At 57.4% G+C, this 24268-nt stretch overlaps 14 protein-coding genes across 14 annotated transcripts; 7 read left to right on the forward strand and 7 right to left on the reverse strand.

Annotated features, from left to right (window-relative positions):
• Positions 1 to 55: 55 nt before the first annotated feature.
• Positions 56 to 487, reverse strand: Malapachy_1355 (eukaryotic translation initiation factor 1a; the record flags this gene model as incomplete). The annotated part of the gene is made up of 1 exon (XM_018135860.1): positions 56 to 487. One exon carries the CDS (start codon positions 485 to 487, stop codon positions 56 to 58), a length of 432 nt encoding a protein of 143 aa, XP_017990378.1.
• A 254-nt stretch (positions 488 to 741) lies between these two features.
• On the forward strand, positions 742 to 2222 carry Malapachy_1350 (hypothetical protein; the record flags this gene model as incomplete). Its single annotated transcript, XM_018135855.1, has 2 exons — positions 742 to 2040; positions 2067 to 2222. 2 exons carry the CDS (start codon positions 742 to 744, stop codon positions 2220 to 2222), a joined length of 1455 nt encoding a protein of 484 aa, XP_017990373.1.
• Positions 2223 to 2338: 116 nt separating this feature from the next.
• Malapachy_1403 (hypothetical protein) lies at positions 2339 to 2785 on the reverse strand (the record flags this gene model as incomplete). Its single annotated transcript, XM_018135907.1, has 1 exon — positions 2339 to 2785. One exon carries the CDS (start codon positions 2783 to 2785, stop codon positions 2339 to 2341), a length of 447 nt encoding a protein of 148 aa, XP_017990323.1.
• Positions 2786 to 3545: 760 nt separating this feature from the next.
• Malapachy_1330 (beta and beta-prime subunits of dna dependent rna-polymerase) lies at positions 3546 to 7311 on the forward strand (the record flags this gene model as incomplete). The annotated part of the gene is made up of 2 exons (XM_018135835.1): positions 3546 to 3924; positions 3959 to 7311. The coding sequence occupies 2 exons, from the start codon at positions 3546 to 3548 to the stop codon at positions 7309 to 7311; spliced, it is 3732 nt and encodes a 1243-aa protein (XP_017990350.1).
• Positions 7312 to 7347: 36 nt separating this feature from the next.
• Malapachy_1358 (hira-interacting protein 5) lies at positions 7348 to 8205 on the reverse strand (the record flags this gene model as incomplete). Its single annotated transcript, XM_018135863.1, has 1 exon — positions 7348 to 8205. The coding sequence occupies one exon, from the start codon at positions 8203 to 8205 to the stop codon at positions 7348 to 7350; it is 858 nt and encodes a 285-aa protein (XP_017990369.1).
• Positions 8206 to 8377: 172 nt separating this feature from the next.
• On the forward strand, positions 8378 to 10723 carry Malapachy_1383 (hypothetical protein; the record flags this gene model as incomplete). Its single annotated transcript, XM_018135887.1, has 1 exon — positions 8378 to 10723. One exon carries the CDS (start codon positions 8378 to 8380, stop codon positions 10721 to 10723), a length of 2346 nt encoding a protein of 781 aa, XP_017990417.1.
• A 52-nt stretch (positions 10724 to 10775) lies between these two features.
• Positions 10776 to 12642, reverse strand: Malapachy_1369 (alpha beta-hydrolase; the record flags this gene model as incomplete). Its single annotated transcript, XM_018135874.1, has 4 exons — positions 10776 to 11769; positions 11792 to 11919; positions 11947 to 12115; positions 12143 to 12642. 4 exons carry the CDS (start codon positions 12640 to 12642, stop codon positions 10776 to 10778), a joined length of 1791 nt encoding a protein of 596 aa, XP_017990349.1.
• Positions 12643 to 12809: 167 nt separating this feature from the next.
• Positions 12810 to 15281, forward strand: Malapachy_1382 (nucleolar complex-associated protein 3; the record flags this gene model as incomplete). Its single annotated transcript, XM_018135886.1, has 1 exon — positions 12810 to 15281. One exon carries the CDS (start codon positions 12810 to 12812, stop codon positions 15279 to 15281), a length of 2472 nt encoding a protein of 823 aa, XP_017990418.1.
• Positions 15282 to 15560: 279 nt separating this feature from the next.
• Positions 15561 to 17471, reverse strand: Malapachy_1357 (polyadenylate-binding protein; the record flags this gene model as incomplete). The annotated part of the gene is made up of 1 exon (XM_018135862.1): positions 15561 to 17471. One exon carries the CDS (start codon positions 17469 to 17471, stop codon positions 15561 to 15563), a length of 1911 nt encoding a protein of 636 aa, XP_017990376.1.
• Positions 17472 to 17981: 510 nt separating this feature from the next.
• Positions 17982 to 18687, reverse strand: Malapachy_1366 (mge1-heat shock protein-chaperone; the record flags this gene model as incomplete). Its single annotated transcript, XM_018135871.1, has 2 exons — positions 17982 to 18431; positions 18469 to 18687. 2 exons carry the CDS (start codon positions 18685 to 18687, stop codon positions 17982 to 17984), a joined length of 669 nt encoding a protein of 222 aa, XP_017990411.1.
• A 285-nt stretch (positions 18688 to 18972) lies between these two features.
• Positions 18973 to 19742, forward strand: Malapachy_1349 (membrane biogenesis protein; the record flags this gene model as incomplete). The annotated part of the gene is made up of 5 exons (XM_018135854.1): positions 18973 to 19026; positions 19133 to 19144; positions 19183 to 19275; positions 19315 to 19331; positions 19376 to 19742. The coding sequence occupies 5 exons, from the start codon at positions 18973 to 18975 to the stop codon at positions 19740 to 19742; spliced, it is 543 nt and encodes a 180-aa protein (XP_017990381.1).
• Positions 19743 to 20104: 362 nt separating this feature from the next.
• Malapachy_1331 (pre-rrna-processing protein pno1) lies at positions 20105 to 21019 on the forward strand (the record flags this gene model as incomplete). The annotated part of the gene is made up of 1 exon (XM_018135836.1): positions 20105 to 21019. The coding sequence occupies one exon, from the start codon at positions 20105 to 20107 to the stop codon at positions 21017 to 21019; it is 915 nt and encodes a 304-aa protein (XP_017990351.1).
• Positions 21020 to 21028: 9 nt separating this feature from the next.
• Malapachy_1399 (2-amino-3-ketobutyrate ligase) lies at positions 21029 to 22874 on the reverse strand (the record flags this gene model as incomplete). Its single annotated transcript, XM_018135903.1, has 5 exons — positions 21029 to 21175; positions 21207 to 22554; positions 22582 to 22653; positions 22684 to 22728; positions 22840 to 22874. 5 exons carry the CDS (start codon positions 22872 to 22874, stop codon positions 21029 to 21031), a joined length of 1647 nt encoding a protein of 548 aa, XP_017990400.1.
• Positions 22875 to 23155: 281 nt separating this feature from the next.
• Malapachy_1352 (mov34-domain-containing protein) lies at positions 23156 to 24163 on the forward strand (the record flags this gene model as incomplete). Its single annotated transcript, XM_018135857.1, has 2 exons — positions 23156 to 23435; positions 23466 to 24163. The coding sequence occupies 2 exons, from the start codon at positions 23156 to 23158 to the stop codon at positions 24161 to 24163; spliced, it is 978 nt and encodes a 325-aa protein (XP_017990371.1).
• Positions 24164 to 24268: the final 105 nt, after the last annotated feature.

Consider the following 24268-nt stretch of genomic DNA (forward strand, 5'->3'; position numbering starts at 1 on the left):
GTCTGTCGGTCAGGGCAGTGCGCAACGCGTCTTGGATAGGCGTGCACGAGGGCCATTACAAGTCATCAAGGTCCTCGTCCTCCTCGTCACTCGCCTCCTGGAACTCAATCTCGCCACCTTCGTCGTCACCAAAGGCCTCCTCGTTGATCTTGGTCGTCTCAGGCAGCTCACCGTATTGCTTCAGACTACGTGCCTCATCGGGCGTGTACTTCTGAATCACATCGGCCTTGCCATCCTCAAACTCACGCAGCGAAAGCAGGATGATGTCACCGGTGTTGATCCACACCTTCTTGCGCAGTTTGCCACGAATGTGGGCCAAGCGCTTCTCACCGTCAAAGCCCATCGCTTCGAGACGGCCATTGCCCAACATCTTTACGACCTGCGCGTATTCCTGGCTCTCGTCCTTGAATACAAGCTCACGCTTGTCACCGTCATCATTCTTTCCGCGACGGCGGTTCTTGCCACCTTTGCCTTTCGCCTTGGGCATCGTGGAGGACTAATACAAAAAAACCAGCGGCGACACGCCGCTTCGTCCACACGAAAAACCAGCCTGGGGCCGGCGTGCGTCCGTGCTGCCACTGCTGCGGCAGTTCGTCACGTGATGACGACGCGCGTGGTGCGGCAGTCTAGACCCAGCCTGTCGGCGCAGGCAGCAGGCCGAGCGAAGCAGACACGCGGCCGCGGTCAGTGTTGGGCCGCCGCGCCGTGCACCTGGCCAGTTTGTCTTTGTCCCTTTACGTTATGAACCCGCCAGGGTCTGGACCTACATCACGCGCACCAGCGCCACCGCTGCAGCGGCCTGTAGCCAAGCACCCACGCCCACCTGGCCGGCCCCAGAACTACGAGCCAGGGGCGCCTGGCTCAGCGGGCCCCACCGCAGGCACGGCCTCACGGCCTCCTCCACGTCCCTCGGCAGGTCGTCCCTTGCAAGCCCGTCCGATGGGCCAGGCCCCACGGAGCGGCGGAGCCGCTATGCCTCGGCCACCAGCAGGACCTCAGACACGCATGGTGCGCCCGCCCCCCGGCATTCAGCGCGAATACCAACGCATTCGCTCGCCAGGACCTGGCACGCCGACAGGGTTGGAGCGAACACCGACCAATACGCCGCCGCCTCATCGATCCAACTCAGCAGCTAGTATGCCACAAATGAACATGTACCAGTCCACCGCGGCGGCATGGGACGACGATCCGAACGCCCCATACAACGCAGGCATGTCGGCGCACTCGCCCTACGCTTTGAACGATCCATATGCGACCAACGAGCAGCCTGCGGACGCAGCAGGTACAGCATGGGACTCGTTTGCAAGTGCGACTGGGTTCGGCGGCACAGGCACAATGATGAACGATGCCACGACACAGATGGGCATGCAGTTCGGTCGACATGTCGCCGCTGTGGGTGGTGAGTATGTGCAGCGCAACTTCCGTGCATTGCTCCCGATGCCCATTTTGAAACACTACTTTAAAGTGTCCAACTCGTATGTGCTGCACAAACTGCGTATTATCCTATTCCCATGGCGTCACAAGCCGTGGTCGCGTCGCTTGCGCTACTCTACGCCATACGGTGTCTCGGGGTACATGTCGCCTAGCCAAGGGACCTCTACACTGAACGCTGGGATGAGCACACCGGATCGACCCCTCTCTGCAGATGGTCGACGGGCTAGCAGCACCGAGCCCGTCACTTTCTGTGTCCCGCGGGAAGATGTGAACAGTCCTGACATGTATATACCCCTCATGGCTTTGGTGACGTACGTGATTGCTACATCGATCATTTATGGCTTGCGTGGGCGATTCCACCCAGAAGTGCTGGGCTACACGGCCTCGCGGGCCTTGGCCATTGTCCTCATCGAATTTAGTGCGATCAAGTTGGGATGCTATCTGCTGAACATCCAGGGCGACCATACCGTATTTGACCTGCTGGCCTATTCAGGCTACAAGTTTGTCGGCACCCTCGTTGTTTTGGCCGTGGGCGTCATGGGTATGGGCCGCTGGGTGTATTGGCTCACGTTCTTATACATGTTTGCAGCCAATGCGTTCTTCTTGGTATGTCCTATTCGCACTAACATCAGCTTCGCTCTTTACGCTACGTGGTTCTCCCTGATCCTGCCTCCCCGTCTAGCGTGACTGTGACACAAGGACAGCGCGCTGCACGGATCCAGTTCTTGTTCGCCATTGCCATGTCACAGATCGTGTTTGGCTGGCTCCTGATTGTGGGCGTATACTGAGACTTAATGCGCCTTCCTCGTGTAGATATAGCTGCCAGGCAGGCGATATGTACCATCTCATTCATTTTATCATTTATACCGTGACGTAAATGTCTCATCTCCACAGCACACCCCCCTTATGCCATGGAGCTGCTCGTCAGTGATTGCTGGGCCGTGGCAGCCATCTCTCGCAGGATATTCAGGGCTTCCTGCGCCCGATCCTGTGGCACGAATAGGTGGTCATGGTAATACGCCGAGACGGGATTCACGCTGAGCTTGGCCTTAGCTAGACGAGCGGTAATAGCTGCAAGGAAGCCAATCGCTTCCAGCGATGCATGCACGTTGAGTGTAATCATACGGCAGACATAGGTGCTAGGCAAGCCCGCTTCCTGTGCCTCAGCAGCTGTAAGAATCAATGTTTGTCCCTCTACTTCACGAAACGTCATGATAGGCTGCACGTAGGCAGGACATTGCGTCCCCGGAGGCAAAGTCACAAAAACCATAGCTGGGCCTTGCAGGGTAGGCTGCATCGTTGAAATGAGCTCTTCCAGTGAGCATTCGCTCGGGCTAGTGTCGCTACTCATGCCTGCTGGTGTCGCCAGAAACAATGCAGTAAAAAAAGAGAAGTAAGTTCCACTTCAACGTGGTGTCAAGTGCAAAATATATGACCAGCACGGGGCTCGAACCCGCAACCTCCTGATATGCTCAGCTCGTAAGAGCTTTCGTAGTCAGACACACTACCAATTGTGCTAACCGGCCATCTACGTAAGCAGATTACGTAGATGGAATACTTGTGGCTTTTCATGTGTTTGTTCGCCGAAAAGAATATGGAAAAAAGTGACCAGCACGGGGCTCGAACCCGCAACCTCCTGATATGCTCAGCTCGTAAGAGCTTTCGTAGTCAGACACACTACCAATTGTGCTAACCGGCCTGAAGCTGTAGGTTTGTCTGAAAATGGCATATAATTATCCTACTAAGTGTATTGTGTCCCTATCAGCCAGATTTTTAAATTGGTCCAAATTTTATATAAAATTTATGTACGAATATGAATTAGCACTGCCTGCCTACAATACCTCCTCTCGCATATGGACATCCGGATGAAAAACTAGCAGAATGATTCCAAGATAGCTACGAGAACATGTATAGATCGGCTATGGATGTACGCTTCACACTCTAGAGGCAGCCATGTGTGCGCCTAGTCCCATATCCCCTCGCGTAGAGAGGTAGCTAGTAAGGGAGTCCCTGTCAGTGGAGGGGAAAAATCGGCCGAAGACTTTTTTCTTGCTCGAGGGACGCGGCACGGCCGGCAGACGACTTTTTTGACCTTGTCTTTCGTAAAGAGCATGCGCAGTGCATCGCCGTCAGACGAATCGTCTGGCCCAAGCACGCCACCAGAGGCCTCGCCTCTGGCTACTATGCATGCGAAAGGCGATTCATGGAAGGAGCCACATACTTTTCATACGCTGGAAATGCAGCGTCGTTTTATGAAGCCTTCGACGCACGGCTGGGATGTACCAGCATTGCGTGACATCTCTCGTCCTCATATCGAAAGCTTCAACGCGCTGTGGGCCGAGAATCCCTCTGTAGATGCCCCCGGCCAGGCTGACAAGCTTGGCGTGGAAGGCGCAGGCCTGTTGGAGCGCAGTCTGCAGACACTTGCGCCGCGCGTTGTCTTTGATGGGCGCGGTGCCTCGGATGGCGAGCGTGGCAACCGACTGGAGAGTACGTATACACATGCACCTATTTACACTGCTAGTTCGCATCGACTCTGTATCTCTGAGCCGTCCCATGGTACCCGACCGTGCGAAGAATGCGCTGGACCGCCGTGTGTACCCAGACGAGTGCCGCAATCGCCTGGTTTCATATCGCGGTCGCCTGACGGCGCGCATAACATGGAGCGTGAACTATGGACCTGAGCAGAGCGAGATTCGTGATATGGGGCAGGTCCCTGTTATGGTCGGCTCTAACCGTTGCAACTTGCGTGGCATGTCGTCGGACGAGCTGATTTCCCACCACGAAGAGCCGAACGAGATGGGCGGCTACTTTATTATCAACGGTAACGAGCGTCTGATCCGTTTCCTCATATTGTCGAAAGCGAACCATGTCATGGCGCTGGAGCGTCCGTCCTTTACACGCCGTGGCCCGAGCTACTCATCCAAGGCATGCTCGATTCGATGTGTGGGTCGCCATGACCTCATGAGCATTACAAATTCTGTACACTATTTGGAGAATGGCGGTGTGACTCTGCGTTTCAGCTGGCGCAAGCAAGAATACATGGTACCAGTCGTGATGGTTCTTAAAGCCCTTGTGAGTGCTACAGACAAGGAGATCTTTTCATCCATTGTACAGACAGACACAGACAACACTTTCCTGACAGACCGTGTTGAGCTGCTTTTGCGTGGATTCAAGCGGTATGCGTTGTGGACGGGTGAGCAGTGCCTAGAGTACCTCGGTGACAAATTCCGTGTGGTCATGCGTGCACCGGAAGACTGGAGCAATGCGCAGGTGGGCGAAGATTTGATCAACCGTCTCGTACTGCCGCATCTCGATATGCCGCGCGACAAGTATCGCTTGCTAGTGTTCATGATCCGCAAGCTGTACGCATTTGTGGCTGGCGAATGCTGTGCGGACAACCCGGATAGCCCACAACACCAAGAAGTGCTCATGCCGGGCTTCTTGTACGGTGCCATCATCAAGGAGCGCCTGGATGAGTACCTGATTGGCGTGCGTACGGCCATTGCGCGTGATGTGCGCATGCAGGCCAAGGAGTGTGACTTTTTCGACAACCGATATATCCAGCGCATGCTTGCCAAAGTAAATGGCGATGTAGGCGCACGACTTTCGTCGTTCCTAGCGACTGGTAATCTCTCGTCGCCGTCCGGTCTTGATTTGCAGCAGGTCGGAGGTTTCACCATCGTGGCGGAGAAACTCAACTTTTACCGTTACCTCTCGCACTTCCGAAGTGTGCATCGTGGTGCCTTCTTTGCTGAGCTCAAGACTACGACCGTGCGTAAGCTGCTGCCCGAGGCCTGGGGTTTCCTGTGCCCTGTACACACGCCCGATGGTAGTCCATGTGGTCTGCTGAACCACTTTTCGCACACGTGCCAGCTGACGACGCGTGATGAGGATGTGTCACAGATTCCTGCTCTGCTCACCTCGCTGGGTATGACCGAAATTGTCGCCGCCCAGATCAGTCCACGCACGCACGTGAGTGTGCAGCTGGACGGTCTGCTGATTGGATCTGCGACGCCTGCCATTGCACGGCATATGGCCACGGTGCTGCGTGTATGGAAGACAGAGGGACTGCACAACGTTCCGCTGGACCTCGAAGTAGGCTTTGTGCCCACGAGTCATGGTGGTCAGTACCCAGGTCTGTATCTGTTCTCTGGTCGCTCGCGTATGATGCGGCCCGTGCGGTACCTGTTCAATGGACGAGAGGATCATGTCGGCCCATTCGAGCAGGTGTACCTGGACATTGCCTGCCGTGCGCCAGAGATTGAGAAGGGCGTGTCTACGCACGTCGAAGTCGCACCGACCAATGTGCTGAGTGTGATTGCGAACCTGACGCCGTTCTCTGACTTTAACCAAAGTCCGCGTAACATGTACCAGTGCCAGATGGGTAAGCAAACTATGGGTACGCCCAGCGGTGCGATTGCTCGACGTACGGACAACAAGTTGTACCGCCTGCAAAGTGGGCAGACGCCAGTGGTGCGTCCAGCGCTGCACAACAAGTACGCGATTGACGACTTCCCGAACGGTACCAATGCGATTGTCGCTGTGATTTCTTACACAGGGTACGATATGGAAGATGCGATGATTCTGAACAAGTCGGCGCATGAGCGTGGCTTTGGCTATGGCTCTGTGTACAAGTCAGAGGTCGTGAATCTCCGCGACTTGGTCGGCGGTGGACGAAGCGGCGGTGCGCTACCTATTCACTTTGGCTTTGGCCCTGATATCCGCTCGGACGATGCGCGTCGCGAGCAGCTGGACGTGGACGGCTTGCCGTTTATCGGCACGTATGTGACCAAGGGCCAGCCCATTTACGCGTGCTACAACGAATCGACAGGCCGCACGATCGTGAAGCGGTACAAGAGTGACGAGGCCGCGTACGTCGACACTGTTCGTGTGATCGGTAGCGATGCTGGCGATCAAGAGTGCCAGCGTGTGCAGATCATGTTCCGTATCCCACGTTCGCCGGTCATTGGTGACAAGTTCTCGTCGCGTCACGGTCAAAAGGGTGTGTGCTCACAGAAATGGCCTGCGGTAGACATGCCGTTCAGTGAGAGCGGTATGCAGCCGGATGTGATTATCAACCCACATGCGTTCCCCAGTCGTATGACCATCGGTATGCTTATCGAGAGCATGGCGGGCAAGGCCGGTGCGATGCATGGCATTTCGCAGGATGCTACGCCCTGGACATTTAACGAAGATGACACGCCCGTATCGTACTTTGGCGAGCAGCTCAAGGCGGCGGGCTACAACTACATGGGCAACGAGCCAATGTACTCTGGCATTACCGGCCAGGAGCTGCGCGCGGATATCTACCTGGGTGTCGTGTACTACCAGCGTCTGCGTCACATGGTGAACGACAAGTTCCAAGTGCGTACGACCGGTCCTGTGCATGCGCTTACGCGCCAACCCGTCAAGGGCCGTAAGCGGGCGGGTGGTATCCGATTCGGTGAGATGGAGCGCGATGCGCTGTTGGCGCACGGCACGTCGTTCCTGCTGCAGGACCGTCTGCTCAACTGCTCTGACTACACGACCGCGTACGTGTGCCGCACATGTGGCAGTCTCATCTCGCTGAGCTACGACGAGGCGGCAGGTCTCTCTGTGCCTGGCCTAGGTACGGTCCAGACGATTGAGCGTGGCGCTTCTACGACGCCGCTGGGCCCGCATGGCGAATACTGTCGCGTGTGCCGTCGTGCATCTGAATCCAAGGTGGTGCAGGAGGCGGCAGCTCCTCGCTCGGCACGCCATGTCGTGCCGCGCTCGCATGTGTTAGGCCGCGCGGGCGATCTCGATGTGATTGCTGTGCCATATGTGCTCAAGTACCTTGTCGCAGAGCTGGCTGCGATGGGCCTGCGCATGAGTTTCACAATCGCACCATAGATAGTGGGATGTACACAATGTCTATTGTATCTACGACTAAGGCGAAAAGCCCTTGGCGCGTTCTTCACGGTGTTGCCGCAAACGCTCCTCGAGCTTCGCAAGTTCGTCAGCTGCGACCTGCTCGACTTCGTCGAGAACTTGTTCGACACCCTGCACTTCCGGCACATAGTGCATAAGCATGCGCTCAATGCCCGATTTGAGTGTGACGGTAGAGCTATCGCAGCCACGGCAGCTGCCCTTCAACTTGACACGCACAATGCCATCCGTATCCTCGCCAAATCCACAGTACTCCAAGTCGCCACCGTCTTCCTGGATCGCAGGGCGGATGCGTGTATCTAGCAGCTCCTTGATCATCGCAACGACTTCCGAGTCCGTCTCGAGGATCGTCGTATCAGAGCCTGGTTGCTGCACAGAGGGATCAGGGAACAAGTCGTGGCCAGCAGTAAAGAACTCCATCATGGTACTGTAGATTTCCGGCTTTACAGCCGACCAGGGCGTCTCAGAATCTTTGCTCACGGTCACGAAATCCGGGCCGTAAAATACGCCCGTGACGCCGTCCAGCGCAAAGAGATTCTTCGCGAGAGGCGATCCCATTGACGCACGCTTATCGAGGAACTCGGCCGTGCCCTTCTCCATAACCTGGCAGCCTGGCAGAAACTTAAGTGAGTCCTCGTTCGGCGTAGCTTCCGTCTGAATGAACATGGATCGCGAAGGCGTTAGCGATGCATAGCGAGCCCATGGCCTCGTCGCTTGACGTGGACGGCGTGGCAGCGCTACCATCGCACTGAAGGGCCGCACCAACGTAGGCGCCTGGGCAGCGGTCGTCGTACCACGCATCATCCTACGCACAGCCGGCATGGCCTCGGTACGCACACATGTCAACGTCATCCACATGGTAGTCCAAGGTGAAGCGTCTTCGTCGCAGAGGTGGCGTTCTCGTTCACGCACAGACAAGCAAGCAATAACGCACGCACGCTACGCTTGCGCGTTTGTCAGCTCGGCCGACGACGCTCTTTTTTTTTTCTCGTTCGCAGGCAGGCCGTCTCGCACTCCACACGCTGCAGCGATGGCCTCGAGTCCTAGCACCGCGGCGCCGCTGGTCCAGACGCCGATCCAAGTATCGACGTACACGCGGCCACGCAGTAAGCAAGTGGACGATGTGTGCAGTAGTCACAGCAACAATATACATCGCTCGCACGTCGCTGTAGGCGATGTCGTCCGACTAGGCACGCATGGCCTTCGTCGCCGACGTGGCCTCGTCGTGACGCTCGAGCAGGGCGTCGCGATTGTCCTCATGGACTTGCAGACACAAACACCCGTGCATACGTATACACTCAAGCCGTCCGAGCATGCATGCACGCCGCCCCTGGTTATTGAGCGCAGTGTGCCTGGCCCCCACCACCGCCAGTTGCTGCGTACTACGTACGTCGGCCTGCTTGACGCAGGCCGGGCTGCCTCCCCCACTACGCGTCTTACAGCGTACACGGAAGCACTAGACAAGCCCGGCAAGCATGTGCCGAGCATCGCGACGACGACATCCACGTTCGACGTGCCAGGCCATCTTGTGCATTTGTACCCTTTGCTCTCTGGCGCGCTGCTTGCAGCGCGCAACGATGGCTCTGTGGTGCTCCTCAGCGATCCGATGGACGAGCATCGGCCATGCTCGGTGCTCGATACCTATGCGGCTGATCCGATCTACCATGATGTACGTGTTCTCGATGGGCCTGCTGCGCACTCTCTCTTCGCACACCATGCGACCAGCAACGACGACGGTGCCACTGTGCAAGGTGCGTGGATCGGTGTTACGAGCCACCCAAATGCGCGTATGCTGCGCCTGCATGTCGTGGGTGTGTACCCAACGGCGCCTTATTTCCGTGCCGTAGCGAACGACGTGCCCTCAATCGATGCACGCCACCTCGTGAGCTGTGCCTTGGATGGCCATGGCATCTTGGCCGCGCTTACCCGCACAGGCTTGCTGTATACCACCACGTTCGCTATGGACGGGGATACCTTGCAGATCGAGGCACCTCATACCGTCTCGCTTGCCCTTCAGCATGCATGCCTCGTCTTCCTTAGCACGACACACTTGCTTCTTATTGCGCTGCAATCTGACGGTGGGAAGGTGCGTGCGGCGGCGTTGGTATGGGACACAGACTTGGACGCTGTGTTAGCCTCTGTGGAATGGGCGCTCAGCACCACCGAGGCGACGCAGGTGCATGCGGCGCGTGTGCTGGACGATCATGTGTTGATTCAAATGGATACGTCCGAAGGAAGCAGAGGCGGCAAGGGTACATTGGCCGCCCTGCCTGTGACTGTCCCAGCCCGTGGCCTTCTTCGTCATGCTCTCCAGGCCGCCACACGCACGCAGCCATGGCTCGTGGCCAAGGACGATATCGAGGCTACGGACGCAGCCGCGTCGACCACCTCGCCGACCACCTCGAGCTGGCTTGCAGCGCTCTCTGCCCTCCCGACGGAGCCAGGTGCACGAGCTACGGCACTGGACGAGCAATTCCAGGCTTGGCTGCACAAGGAAAGCGAGCATCTTCGCTCGGTGGAGCACGTCAAGGCGAGTCGCAAGGCGCCCAAAGTGCCGCTGGACGCTGCGCTGGTGACGCACGTCCTGGACTATGCGCTGCCGCCCCTCGCCAAGCCAGGTACGCCTAGCTCTGCGCCTGTCCCTTACGCACGCGATACCGTACGCTACCTCCTTGAGCGCGGTGTCGTCACCGCCTCCCTCCTGCCGGATCTCGTGCCGCGCGCGCAGCGCACGCGCGACTGGTCGGTCCTCTTCTTGCTCCTCCGTCACGTGCCCGACCGAAGTGAGGCCCATGCGGTGGCCCTGCTGGCGGAAGCCCTCGCGACGCGCGATGCGCCACAAGCGCCCGCCGTGGCGCGTGTACTACAGCATGTCTTGCTGCCACCGACCCTGGCCAAGCCAGCGCTGCGTATGGCGCTGCGTACGCATATCAAGAACGACGACGACGTGCTGATTCTCCTTGATATTTTGCAAACGTGGCTGGAGCTCCATATTTATGCGCCTCTGGAAGGCAAGGCACGTCGCACGACCGAAGGCACACGGGCGGTGCCCCATACCGAGCTGACGTACCGCGTCGGTGACGTCCAGCCCCCACGTCTCGAGGCGTGTGTCTCGTTTGCGGAAGACTTGCTTGATACCTATTTCCCGCAATGGATTGCCGCTGCGCCACGCACGCATATGTTCCTTCGCGATTTCATGCGTGGGCTTACACAGGCTGTGCAAGCCATGCAGACGCTCTCCCGCCTTCGTGCGCCGCTGCATACCGTGGCGCATGCACGTGAGAGGGACGAAAAGGATGGGCGCTCGAAGCGTCTCGAGCTGCATGAGGCGAGCTTGCTCGTCCCAACGTACTCGGTCGAGTCGCTGGAGGTGTAATGCATACATACCTATAGAAGCATGTTGTAGGGTCATGATTGTCATCGTTACATCAATCGCGGAAGCGCTTGGTTGGGGAGTTATCATTGTCATCGTCGTCGTCATCGTCGCCACCCAGCGTGAAAGCGCCCCGCTCCATGTCCGGCGACATGCTTCCCGCGGCCGCCGCTCGGTGCTGAGATGCATGGGTCGGCTGTAGCACAATGTGCTCGCCAATGGCATGGTACTGCGCACCTGCTGGCCGACGGGCTCGTCGACGTACATAGAAACACAGCCATACGGCCAAGGCCAAAACGACCACCACAAACAAATCGCCGGACCAATCCGATGTATCCACTTGTGGCAGGGACGACGACGACCCTGGCCGCGTCGTCGGCAAAGGTGTCGATGTCGACTTCAATGGGCTGGGCGTAGACGTGGTTGCGGTGCTATTCTCGGCTACGAGAATACGCGACGTCGAGCCAATCTTCGATTCCATGTGGACTTGCGCCCCGTCGACCCAGTCCACTTGCACATCCATGAACCGCAGCATCATGTCGTGCGCCGCGTACGGCGCATCGTATGCCGCCATATGCGACGCATTGGTCAGCGTTGCCAGCGTCAGGTTGCGGGCATGCAGCCACGTACCGACAGGCTGCTGGTTGATGGACCATACTTCGGGCTTCGCATCCCCAGGGCCATCGCTGCCAAGCCAGTGCAAACGCTCGACCAAGCGCTGCTGTCCCAACGCCGGGCAGATCAAGTCTTGATCGCCTGCAAAGAGAAGCACAGGCACACCGCGATTCAGGAGGCTCGGCAACAAAGTGACGCTTGCATTGCTATTCGCCGCATGCGCATGAATCACATCGCCGACTTGTGCATTGCATTCGACCCATGCCTCCGGCTTGTGGTTCGCATCAATGTGCAGTGCGCTGCGTACGTCCTTCTTCCGAAGGAACGTGTACAAATCCGTCAGCTCCGCCGGCCAATTCATGCCGCAGGCGGGCGACGTATCGGTGAGCCGCATATCGTACATGTTCATGCATCGGCTCACGCCATTCAAGCTGCTGTCAGATTGGGTGTACGTACGTTCGAACACTCGACTTGATAATGTCGCCGACGATGCCATCACACACGGGGTATTCAGCGCGCGGGACACTGTCCTTCTGCAGGGCGTCCTGGCACGCACGCAGGATCGGCTTGATGTGCTCATGTTCCTGGACGTAAGTGAAACAACAACGTACTGGCCCATTCTTCTTCCACACGCCTGCTTGCAGCAACGTATCGACTTCGGTGCCATACTGCGACGCAGGATCGATGAAGCCGTTGCCGATCGCAATGCCCTCCAAATGCAGCGACAAATTCGACGCCCGCAGCATCGCATCGGCCATGTACGGAATGTACTGCCCCGCACTGCTTGGTTAGCTGCCTGCCACGTACTAGCTCTCGCCTGCCAAGTACACATCCACGCCCTGCGTGTATTCTGGATAGGCTTGTGCAAACCCACGAAGGAAGAACACAAATTCCTCTGCCACCTGGTCCAACGTCTCGGCATACGCCGCATTTTCCACGTACGAAAAGCCCGTGCCTACGGGCTGGTCCACATACAAGACATCTGCGTATTCGTTCCACGCCTGCCCCGCCTGAGCCTCGACGAGCGCATCGGAGGGCTTGACACGCAACGCACCCACCTCCAGGAACGCGCCGTCAAAGCTTGAGCATCCTGGTCCACCATTCAGCCACACAATCAACTTGCGCCGACGTGGCGTATACATGGCGCGGTGCAGCATAAAGTACAAGTGCGCCTCATCTTTCGGTCGCTGATTCGGCGCGACAGGCGGACGTGCAGGTAGGTACCCTGCCTCGATCTGAAACGAACGTGACGTAGCATGCGGTTCACCCGGAAGCTGGCTCACCGTCCATGGTGTAGCGCGACTCATTTCCCCACAGCGAGTCAACCGGAGGGTTCAGGGCACAAGGGAGCTGGTGAGAGCCACACCGCCGCCAGCGCGCGCCTAGGCCCTCGGTGGATGATGTGCCTCCACTCATCACGTGTCGAAGAAAAAAGTCGTGACGCCTGGCGTGCGGCCTGGCTTGCTACGGCACCATGGCACGTCCTAGACGGCCAGCACCGGTCTCTTTGCGTGCTTCCAGTGCGTCGCGTGCGCCAAAGCGTGCGCGTGTAGATCACGGGAAACCAGTGCCAGTGCGAGCGCCAGCGCCAGCGCCTCACGACGACGAATCGGATTCTGATGCCGAGGCGCTTGCTCGCGATGCGCAGGCGATGGTCAGTGACGACGACGCCGACCGTGTCCAGGCCATGCAGTTCCTTTCGCGTACGAAGCTTCCAGATGTATCTGCTGCCGGTGCGCAAGGCCGTGCAAAGGAGCGGATTCGTGACGAAAAGCGGCGTCAGCGTCAGTGGTTGGATACGCAGCGCCAGGCGATAGCGAGGGACGACAGCGATGGCGAGAGTACAGATATGGAAGGTGCGAGCGAGAGTGAAGAGGAGGAGGAGGAGGAGGAGGAGGAGGAGGACGACGACGACGACCTGGACGACGATGATGTCGACGAGGACGACGAGGACGACGAGGCCCTGGAAGCGCAGTATTTGCACCAGGCTGCACGACGAGAACGACGTGCGCAAGCCGACCGCGAAGCGCGTGCGCAGCGCCCGCTGCCTATCCGCACCGAAGCCGGGATTCAAGAGCAGGGCAGTGATACCGAGCCGAGCGGCAGTCGCGCTGTGTTTAGCGACGAGGCGGCGGACAGTGATGAGGAGGCAGCGACGCATGCTGCGCCTACGTATCATGCATCGTCTGCCGCGCACTCTGCGCGATTCGGTATGCAGGCGCCGTACACGTTGGTCAGTGGCGCGCTCTCTGAGTCGCCGGCGGTCCGTACGGCCGCCTTGCAAAGTGCTCGAGAGCAAATTGCGCACTTGTCGTCCAACATTGTCGGCGATCCGGAGCTGGGCACGAGCTGGCTTCAGCGTCTTCTTGTGTTTGCGCAGCCTACGTGCTCGCCGCCCCCGGGCGAGACGGGGCGTCGTGTGCGTGTGCATGCCTATATCCGCCAGCTGGCGCTCCTTTCGCTGCTGGCTGTGTTTGTGGATATCATTCCAGGCTACCGCATTCGTGCGCTGAGTGAGCAGGAGCAGAAAGAGCGTGTGAGTCAGGACGTGGCGCGGCGGCGTGAGTGGGAGCAGGGGCTTGTCAACATGTACCGCGACTTTTTGGAATGCTGTGAGGCGGAGATACGCAAGTCGGCCTCGCCGTTGGCGCCGATAGCGCTCAAGTGTTTCTGTACGCTGCTGGTTCGTGCGCCGCACTTTAACTACCGCAAGAACTTGCTGGCTAGCGTGATTGCGATCATGTCGCGTCCTGTGTGGAATGCATCGAGTGAGCAGTGCTCGCAAGCGCTGATCCAGCTGCTCCGCTCTGATGCCGATGGCGAGATTGGGCTTGAGTTGGTCATGCTGCTCAACCGTATGATCCGTGAGCGCAAACTCGCTGTGCATGCGAATGTCTTGGATGTGTTGGTCCATCTGCGACTCCGCGAGGAGCTGCGTCGGAGTGTGCGCAGCGGGCCGATGGGCCGCCAGAGCAGTATGCCGACCGCAGCAGAGAACCGCCGCGCGGATCCGAAGCAGGTGCGTAAGGGCCTAGCGATGCACCGCAGCAAGAAGCAGGTGAAGCGGGATCGCGCGTTGCGGGAGATTGAGGCGGAGATGCGCGAAGCTGATGCCACGCTGGACGTCGAAGAGCGCGAACGGCACCAGAGCGAGACGCTCAAGTTGGTCTTTGCGCTGTACTTCCGGCTGCTCAAAAGCGAAGTACCGATCGCGCTCTATGCGTCTGCCCTGGAAGGCATTGTGCAGTTTGCGCACCATGTGAGCGCCGACTTTTTCCGCGACTTGGTCGAGGTGCTACGTACGCGCCTTCATTCGGCGCTGGCGTCGCTAGCGGACGACCACGACCACGACGGCGATCCGATCCGCCTGGGCCTGCTGTGCATTGTCGCTGCGCTGGAGCTGCAGGCCGGGCAGGGCGGGGCGCTGGAGCTCGATATGGCGCAGTTCTACGTGGCGCTCTACCGACTGTTGTGGCCCCTGGCCATGTCGACAAACATCGAGGAGGGGACGACGGCGAAGCCAGGGACCGTAGCGGGTCTGCGGCAATGGAGCACAGCGGCGCTGTTTTTCCATGCGCTTGAAACGGGTCTGATCAAGGCGCCGCGGCATACCCTGCAAGTCTCGCTGGACCGCACAGCGGCGATGGTACGTCGTGTGCTAGGTGCTGCGATGCATTGGCCGACGACCAGTGCCTTGAAGGCGCTGCAGTGTGCTCATGCGATTCTCTCTCGCGCCACGACGATGGATTCGCGCTTCGATGCGCTGCTGGACAACCGCGACGCGATCCATGACGGGCAGTTCGATCCGTACACCGATCAGCCTGACAGCGCACGCGTCCTCGCGAGTGGCGAGCCGTGCTGGGAATTGATCCTGCTCAGTCGCTCGCATGCCAATGCGCAGGTACGCGAGACGGCCACGGCGCTTTTGCAGTGGACACGCACGTAAGGGAAACCAATCCACATTGAAAGGGGCGGATACATAGGGCTACTACTAGTAATACAGACACGCCATGGGATCGATCCATCCATAGGCAGCAACACCAGCCACATGCATTCGTCCAAACACACAGCCGGGCGCGCCGCCGTTTTTTATCCAAAGGAGGGGAGTCCTCCTCCTCCTCCTTCCGAGCGAGCGAAGCTGCGTCCTTGCATACGATCATACCATGGGTCAAACACGTCACGCCCCACGTGTCAGAAGAAGAACGGCGCCCTTCTTCCTCGCCATTTAGGCGTCCGTGGTAGCGTTCGACTCGGCTTGGCCACCCTCGCGGCTCTCGTACTCACGGAGCACCGTAAGGGCTTCGTCCACCTTGCTCGTGAGCGCCTCGTCATCCTCCAGCAGGTGCAGAAGCTCGCCGACCGGCAGCTCCAGAATCATACCTGTAAGCTTACCAGCCAGCTGCGGCTGCGACGCCGCAATCTTCGGGTAGATCGCCTCACCCAGCATCTGCTTCTGCTCCTCCGGCGAGGCATTGGCCAGCGCCGCGGCCGTCAGCTGCTCAGGCTGGGCAGGCACGGCCTGCTGCGCCAGCGCATTCTGGCCACGCTGACCACCCTGAGCATTGTTCACGTTGCCACCAGCCGGCGCAGCGCCACGCGGCGGACGCGGCGGGCGGTAGCCCTGCGGGAACATGCCACCCGCGGGGAACTGGCCAGGCGGGTACGGGCCGTTCGGGTTGCCGGCCATCGGCGGCATGCCCTGCATCATACCAGGCGCATACTGCGGACGCACACCACCAGGGAACTGACCCGGCGCACCCGGGTAGTACATGCCCGGCGCGCCAGGGTACATCTGCGCGGCCGCCGCGGCCGCCGCCTGCTGCTGCTGCAGACGCAGCTGGTTGTGCTGCATCATCTGCGCCGCCAGCTGCTGGTGGCGCACATCCTTGCGCTGCGCCAGCGCGACGTACAGCGGACGGTTCTCGATCATCTTGCCGTTCATCTCCGCCACAGCCTTGTTGGCCTCCTCGGGCGCCGAGTAGCACACGAAACCAAAGCCACGCGAAGCACCCGTCGGCGTGCGCATCACCTTGGCACTCGTCGTCGTACCGAACGGCGCAAACTCCTCCTGCAGACGCTCATCATCAAAGTCCTCCGGAAGGTTCTTGATGTAGAGGTTCACACCCTGGTACTTCGACAGCTTCTCGTTCTTCGCCGCCTCGTACGCCTTACGCAGCTCCTCCTCACGCTCAGCCTTCTTCTGGGCACGGCCCAGGAACAGCTTCTGGCCATGGAACTCCGTGTCGTTGAGCTCCTCCACGGCCTTGGCAGCCTGCTCGTGCTCGGCAAAGTTCACGAAACCGAAACCACGGCTCTTACCATCCGAGTCGGTGGCCAGAGCCGCGGACGTGATCGTGCCGTACTTCGTGAAGAGCTTCTCAAACTCCTCCTGCGTCACAGCCGGGTCAAGGTTCTTCACGTACACGTTGGTGAACTGCGCACGCGCCTCCTCAATCTTCGCCTGACGGTCCTTCTTCGAAATGTGGTGACCCACATACACCTTCTTGTCGTTCAGAAGCATACCGTTGACGTGCTTAATAGCCGCCTCCGCAGCGTCCTTCGACTCGTAGTGCACGAAACCGTAGCCAAGGCTACCGTGCTCGTTCGTAGCGACCTTGCACGAAAGAATCTTACCGAACGCCGAGAAGGTGTCGTGCAGCGCCTTGTTGTCAATGGCCTCATCCAGGTTCTTGATGAAGATGTTGCCCTGACCCGCACGGCGCTGACCAGGGTCACGCTGCGACCACATAATACGGCATGGGCGGCCGCGGATCGGCGTGTAGTTCAGCTGCTCCAACGCACGCTCACTGTCCTCGGCGTTGAGGAAGTTGACGTACGCGTAGCCAAGCGAACGACGTGTAACAGCATCACGGCACACACGGATGCTGCTCACGGTACCCACCATGTTGAAAATCTCGAACAGAATCGCCTCGTTCACGTTCGGGTCCAGCTCACCCACGTACAGCGAGGTGTTGGCCTGCGCCTGCGACGAAGACTTGGACTTCTCCTTCTCTTCCGTCTTCTCCTCGGCCTTCTCAGCAGCAGGCTTCGACTCCGCCGGAGCAGCAGCCGGGGCCGAGGTCTCGACCTTCTCGGCCGCAGTGTTTGTAGTGGCAGCAGCAACTTCAGACGACATGGTTAGGTTGGTTAGTGAAATACGATAGTTTTTTTCTAGGTTTTTCTTGCTGGAATCTAGCTCGACGTATCCGCTGGTGTGGGTACGACAACCGCTAGGGTGGGTTCAGTAGACGCTTTTGGGTGAGAAGCGAAGCCGTTTGCCGTTTCTGCGTTCTTTTTCTCTTTTTCCTTTTTTTTTTCTCAGGCTGGGCACGTACTTCCCGCCACCTATTCCTCATACTCGCGCGGCGCTGGCTCGGCCCTCGTATTCGCAATGTATAAATCCACAACTTTCTTTTCTTACGGCACGTGATACCTGCCAGTCCTGCACTCCGCCCTGCCACGCTACGCCTCCGCGCACCCGTGGCTGTCCATACGTCCGCACTGAGATCCGGTAAAGTTCGGCGCGCACCTCTTTTTTTACATAGACGGTAGCAGGACAACAACATCACTTGCTATGGTATCGTATTCACTCTGCCTTGCCTATCTATCATCAAGGCCCCAAGTCGATGCACACGCGTAGTCAGACTTACGACGTCTCTTGCACTACACCGACCTGCGCGGCACGCAAAAGGCGGCCTTTGATGGTGTAGCCTACCTTGCTGCAGTCCAGCACCGAACCAGGCTCCTTGCCCGGCACAGGGGCTTGGTACAGCGCATCGTGCATAGTAGGGTTAAACTTCTCACCCACAGGGTCGAACGCCTCAATACCGTGCGTGCGCAGCATATCCAGCATACTCTTGCGTGTAAGACTCACACCATCAAAGAGCTCGGCCAGGACACGCTCCGAGTCCGCAGCGCCATCCTTGCTCTTATGAAAAGCCTCAGGCACAGACTTTATGGCAAGGTCCAGCACATCAATCGAGTTCGTGAGATCCTTCGCCAAGCGAGTGATCGCATGGTCACCCGCTGTCTTCTTCTCCTCCGCAGAACGGCGCTGCAGGTTCTGCAGCTCCGCCTTGGTGTATAGAATGTCGTCCTGGTCATGCATTAGCACATGCACAAGTTATACATACAGAAAGAGCCTTAATACGGGCATCCTTTTCCTTAATCTGCTCCTCCAGCGACTTGCCCTCTTCGCCCTTCTGGTCGGCAGACGCGTCCTTAGCCTCGTCCGACTTCGGCGTGGTCTCTGAGCTCTTGTCCTCCGCCTTGTCCGAGTACCAGCGCGACGCCGTCAAAGCACGAGCCGGCACATACGCCGTCTTCATAGGGCGCGAGAGCACGCCAAACATGGCATTCTTTGTGGCAGCTGCAAGCATTCTTCTTGTTCGTTCCTATGGAACGTCGTGGGGTGGAGTCGATCGACTCTTGCCACTGTTCGATGGCTGGGTGAGTTTCCACATCTGACTAAGCATGACTGTCGCTGCGGCACGGCAGCTCTAGATTCACGCGTTTAAGAACCTAGAAGGTGCCAATCATTGTGATAGGATCGAGAGCGGGCGAAAAAACCGATTGTCCCGCCAACCCTGTTTGATAGTCCAACAACACATTTTCCCCTAACCACAACTATCACCAACATGGCTTCCCAGGCGCAGGTTATTCAGCAGAAGTTCGACAAGTTCATGACGCAGGTATGTATTTCATCACCATATCGTTGGGACAGTGGACTGATACGTGCTTCATCGCTGAACGGCACGCTTATGTGCTTGTTTATGCTATGATTTGCCACCCCTTTAGCTTGACCAGGAGGTATGTGCATGATGTTTTGCGTTTGTCTAACCAAACAGCTGTCGAAGTACCCGGCCCTCAACCGCCTCGACAAGCAGCTTCCTTTCCCGAAGTCGTACGTCGTGGTCGGCGTCCTCGCTATCTTCACTTTCGTACGTACAAATTACTATCCACAGGGCTAACCTTGTCAGCTGATCTTCTTTAACATGTATGTCTTTTTTTTAATGATACGTGTATACTAACACAGCGTAGTGCCGCTGGCTTCCTGACCAACTTCATTGGTTTCTTTGTCCCGATGTACTTCTCGCTGGTTGCTCTGGAGACTCCTCAGCCCCAGGACGACATCCAGTGGCTTACCTACTGGGTTGTCTTTGGCTTCTTCAACTTCATTGAGACCTTTGTGAGCTTCGTGCTCTACTGGTTCCCCTTCTACTACACTTTCAAGACTCTGGCCATTGTCTGGCTCATTCTTCCGCAGACCCAGGGTGCCAAGCTCGTGTACCACAAGCTGCTCCGCCCGGCCTTCCACGGTGTTACCGGCACGTCGCGCAGCACCTCGGTGACGGATGCTACCAAGCCCGGCTTCTCGGCCTCGTCGTCGGGTCTTCACACCCAGTAATTTTTCCTCTGCGTATCGCTACAAAACCACCTCGATTCTACTTGTAGGAGACCAGGTCTTTTGTAGTTGTTTGAATCGGTTCCTATTTATGTGGCCTATATACACGATGCTTGTCCTGAAGCGGTATAGATGACTATATAGCCACGGCACCGTGCAGAGCTCGCCAAAATCGGCTGGTCTGTTCGTAGCTTTGGATGAATATGCCAGCCTCTTTTTTTTTGCATTTTCCAATGGATGGACGGCCCGACCGTCGCGTGGTAGAGAGGATTTGGTGTTTGGCCTCCCCTCCGGCTGTGGTCTAAGCTGACTCAGCTGAATTTTTTTTTGTCTGCGTTGCTCTTCGACAGCCTCTCATACATACGATGGGCAAGCAAGTCGCTAAGGCCTCTACATCAGGCGAAAAGCGCAAGGCCAAGCATACCAGCAAGGCCGTTCCTAAAGAGGCAGAAGACGAGGACATGCCATCGTCCTCGCTTCCTGCACGTAAGCCGTTAGGCCAGGAGAACTCCGATGACGAGTTAGAAGATGATGAAATCATGTCGTCTCTGCAGGCAGAAGCGTCTGGCGCAGACCAGGACGACGATGCATTGGTGATCGATCAAGATATGGCTGAGGACGATACCAATGCACCTACGCAGGGCATGCAACTTGACCAGGATGACAGCCTGCAATTCAAGCCGATCAGTGCCTCGGCGTTGGCGGCGGCGCAGAGTGGGGTTGACAACAAAGCCAAGTCACAGCTGCGCAAGATTCCTGTACCGCCTCACCGTATGAGTCCATTGAAGCGTGACTGGCCCAAGATCTATACGCCACTGGTTGAACAAGCGGGTTTGATGGTGCGCATGAATCCTCGTACTCGCTGTGTGGAAATCAAATCGTCAAAGCACACGGAAGACCTTGGTGTGCTGCAGAAAGCGAGCGATTTCGTGAAGGCGTACACACTTGGATTTGATGCGGACGATGCGCTTGCTCTGCTACGTCTTGATGACTTGTACGTCGACTCGTTTGAGATGAAGGATGTGAAGACACTCCATGGCGATCATCTGAGCCGTGCTATCGGTCGTATTGCAGGCAAAGACGGTCGTACCCGCTTTGCGATTGAGAATGCTAGCCGCACACGTATTGTGCTGGCGGATACCAAAATTCATATCCTAGGTGCCTATCAAAACATCCGCATTGCCAAGGACTCGATTGTGGCTTTGATTATGGGCAGTCCGCCTGGCAAAGTCTATGCTAAGCTGCGCACGATTAGCGCGCGTATGCGGCAGCGTGCATAGGTCATGACTTTATTGTAGAATACGAACAGACGCCGTTTGCAACGAGGGGACAAGGGCTTGGAGGAGCCGCTCTATGTACGGCGCTCCTTGCTGCCCTAGCCATGCAAGGAAATGCCGACGAACGTCGGTGTATTGCCAGTCCATAGGCAAGCCTGCCTGCATATGTCAGTTAGATCCAAGTACATACCCCTCGAGCCCCACGCAGTGCAGAAGGCGTGATTGGCGCTCGGATATTGTACCCTGGCAGCAATGCTTCATGACAGTACTGCTCGAAGAGGGGGGCCAGCCAAGGCCCGTGCGATAACGACGCCACAAGCACAAACGGAACAATGCGGAAGGCATCGCAGGTCTGCTTCCAGACAGCTACTGCACTCCGATCGCACGCAACCATGCCATCTATCACCACACCACGCTGCAAGCATTGAGCAAAGGCCCGTCCACTCCATAGCATGTCTACCAGGGCCGTTGCCATATCATCCACCAGGCGAGCGTCCAACACATGGTGCTCTTTTGTGACACTCGCACGCAACATACACACATGCTCACAAAGTCGATCGAGCGTGGCCACAGAGCCAGCCATAGCCGGAGGCGCTGCGAGCGAAAAGAAGGGGAAAGGGAACGTTTTGCCCGTCACATCAGGTATTTGAGCTTGGGCCATAGCGCGATGGACATCCAGGATGCCCATGTAGACAGGCAGTGTGGGATCACCGCCTAGCATGAGCGACGCCTGAAGCTCCCATGCACACAACACAAGCTCCTGGAGTTCCGGGGCATGGTACGCTGCCCAATGGGGTATCATACGTGCAATGGCATAGAACACTTGCGAAGAAAACAAATCTGAGACATCATCCAACGCTGCTAGGTAGCATAGCGGCTGCAGAAACCGCGGGAAAAAATCTGTCCATACCAAGGGCGGCATCCATGCATACAAGCGTACAAGTGCACGCATAGTCGGGCGCCATGTATGTTCCCACTGTGCAACGGGCAGAGTGGATGTCATACAGCGCACAGCATCCTGGCCCATACTATGAATCACATGGGCGATGAACGGCAGAAGTGGTAGGGGAACGGTCTGCAAGCTTGCACAGTAGGGGTATAATTGCTCCAGCCATCCAAAAGCGGCAGCATCAAAGGGCGGAATGGTATTTGTGTCCCAATGGATATGCGGGTCGTGGCGCTGTGCATACATGGCATTGGCAGCAAGCAAGCGGCCCAACGAGGTAGCAAGCCGAGCACCTACTTCCTCCTCGAGAGAAGGTTCTTTCCCGCCAACACCTACCAGCAGAGCCAGCTGGATTCTGTGCGGCACATGCGAACGCAATCGTTTCGGTTCGCCAACAAGGCCAGGGACCATATCTGGCAGCAGCAAGTAAGGTAGAGCCTGGGCCCAGAGAGCCAAAGGGACTTGGACCTTGACATGGTGCGGTTTGCGCTGCACTTGGTCCACAGGCAATAACAAGGCTGGCTCATACGTCGCAAAAGCGTCGAGCATGCTGTAGAGCCATGGGTCCTTGTCTTGCTGATATGTACGCAGTCTTATGTCAGTTTTATTGCATACGTACAGGACACGAATACGGTGCGCTGTAACATGACGATGTTCTGTGAGGTGCACCAAAAGCGGGACAAAGGAAGATCTGTGCGTCAGTCGTGCATCTTTGACGTACCTTACACCAGGCGTATCTATACAGGCAAAGAACAGTGCATAAGCCCTACGCAGGATCGTGACGCCTTGAGCATCAATACGATTCGACGTATAGCATCGGTGCAAAAGGATACCTAGCAAGCACTGCCCTTGTTAGCTCCTCAACGCTGTCACGTACTCGTGCGGTGTCAGGCGTGCGTCGCGTTGTAGCATGGCCGACGAGTGTAAGAACCAGAGCCTCAGGCAAGGTCTCCTCACTTGCCTCAAATCTATGTACGGCAAGCTCGAATGAAGGCGCACTTACATGCGCCAGCGCCTTGCGCAGCCCGGCCGTCACCTCCGTATCCGCCGTCACGTTGAGAATGAACGCGTCGTAGTGGAGAGGCGCGCACGAGTGTTGCGCAAGCCCTCACCGCGTGGACAGGTCGTTGATCATGTGACCTGGTGATCGGGGTCGACGACGCGGCGATGCCTACACGTCTGAGTGACCGACCATGCCGACGACGTCTGAGGAGATGAACTCGATGGCCACGGCCACATCTGTGGTTGTGCACCCATTGGTACTCCTCTCTGTGACGGACCATGCATCTCGTGTATCTATTAGCGCTCGGAAACGCGTAGTAGGTGTGCTGCTTGGCCAAGACAATGGCAAGTCTGTGAATGTGGCCAACAGCTTTGCTGTGCCATTTGAGGAGGACGAGCACGATGCCAAGACACTTTTCCTTGACCATGACTATATTGAAAACATGATGGAGATGTTCAAGAAAGTGAACGGTACGTACATGGATTGCTGACGTGGCGTAGCTCGCGAAAAGATGGTAGGTTGGTACCACACAGGTCCCAAGCTGCGTTCCTCTGATCTGGAAATCAACGAGTTGATGAAGCGCTTTACGCCCAACCCTGTTATGGTGATTATTGACCCACGCCGCGACGATGTTGGTATCCCCACAGATGCTTACCTGGCCGTCGAGGAGATCAAGGATGACGGCACAGCGACTCAAAAGACGTTCATGCACATTCTCACGATGATTGAGGCGGAAGAAGCAGAGGAAGTGGGTGTAGAGCACCTGCTCCGCGATATCCACGACACAACGACCTTGGGCTCTCTTTCGGACCGCGTATCGCAGCAGCTTGCATCACTCAAAGGTCTTCATCGACGCCTGGTGGATATCCGTGACTACCTGGCCGCTGTTCTTCGTGGCGAATTACCCGTGAACCATGAGATTGTGTACGAGCTGCAGAATGTGTTCAATTACCTCCCTGACTTGGAAAAGCCCGAAACGGTGCGCAGCTTCCGTGTAGCAAACAACGATCGTTTGCTCATTGTATACCTCAGCAGCTTGATCCGGTCGGTGATTGCGCTGCATGCGCTTGTGAACAACCGCCTTGAAATGGCGCGTGGCGAACACAGTGGTACGGACGCCCAGGAGACCAAGAAAGATACACCGGACGAAAACAAGAAGGAGGCAGATTCTTCGAAGTCTACGACATCAAAGCCATAGTTTATGTACCACTTACTATGCCAAGAGACCGAGCGTTACATGGCCACGACGGCTCCCTTTAGCCCCCTCTTTGACGCGTCCCTGGGAGGCCATCTGCTGACTCAG

Source organism: Malassezia pachydermatis (assembly GCF_001278385.1).
Source record: "Malassezia pachydermatis strain CBS 1879 chromosome Unknown scaffold9, whole genome shotgun sequence".
NCBI lineage: Eukaryota > Fungi > Basidiomycota > Malasseziomycetes > Malasseziales > Malasseziaceae > Malassezia > Malassezia pachydermatis.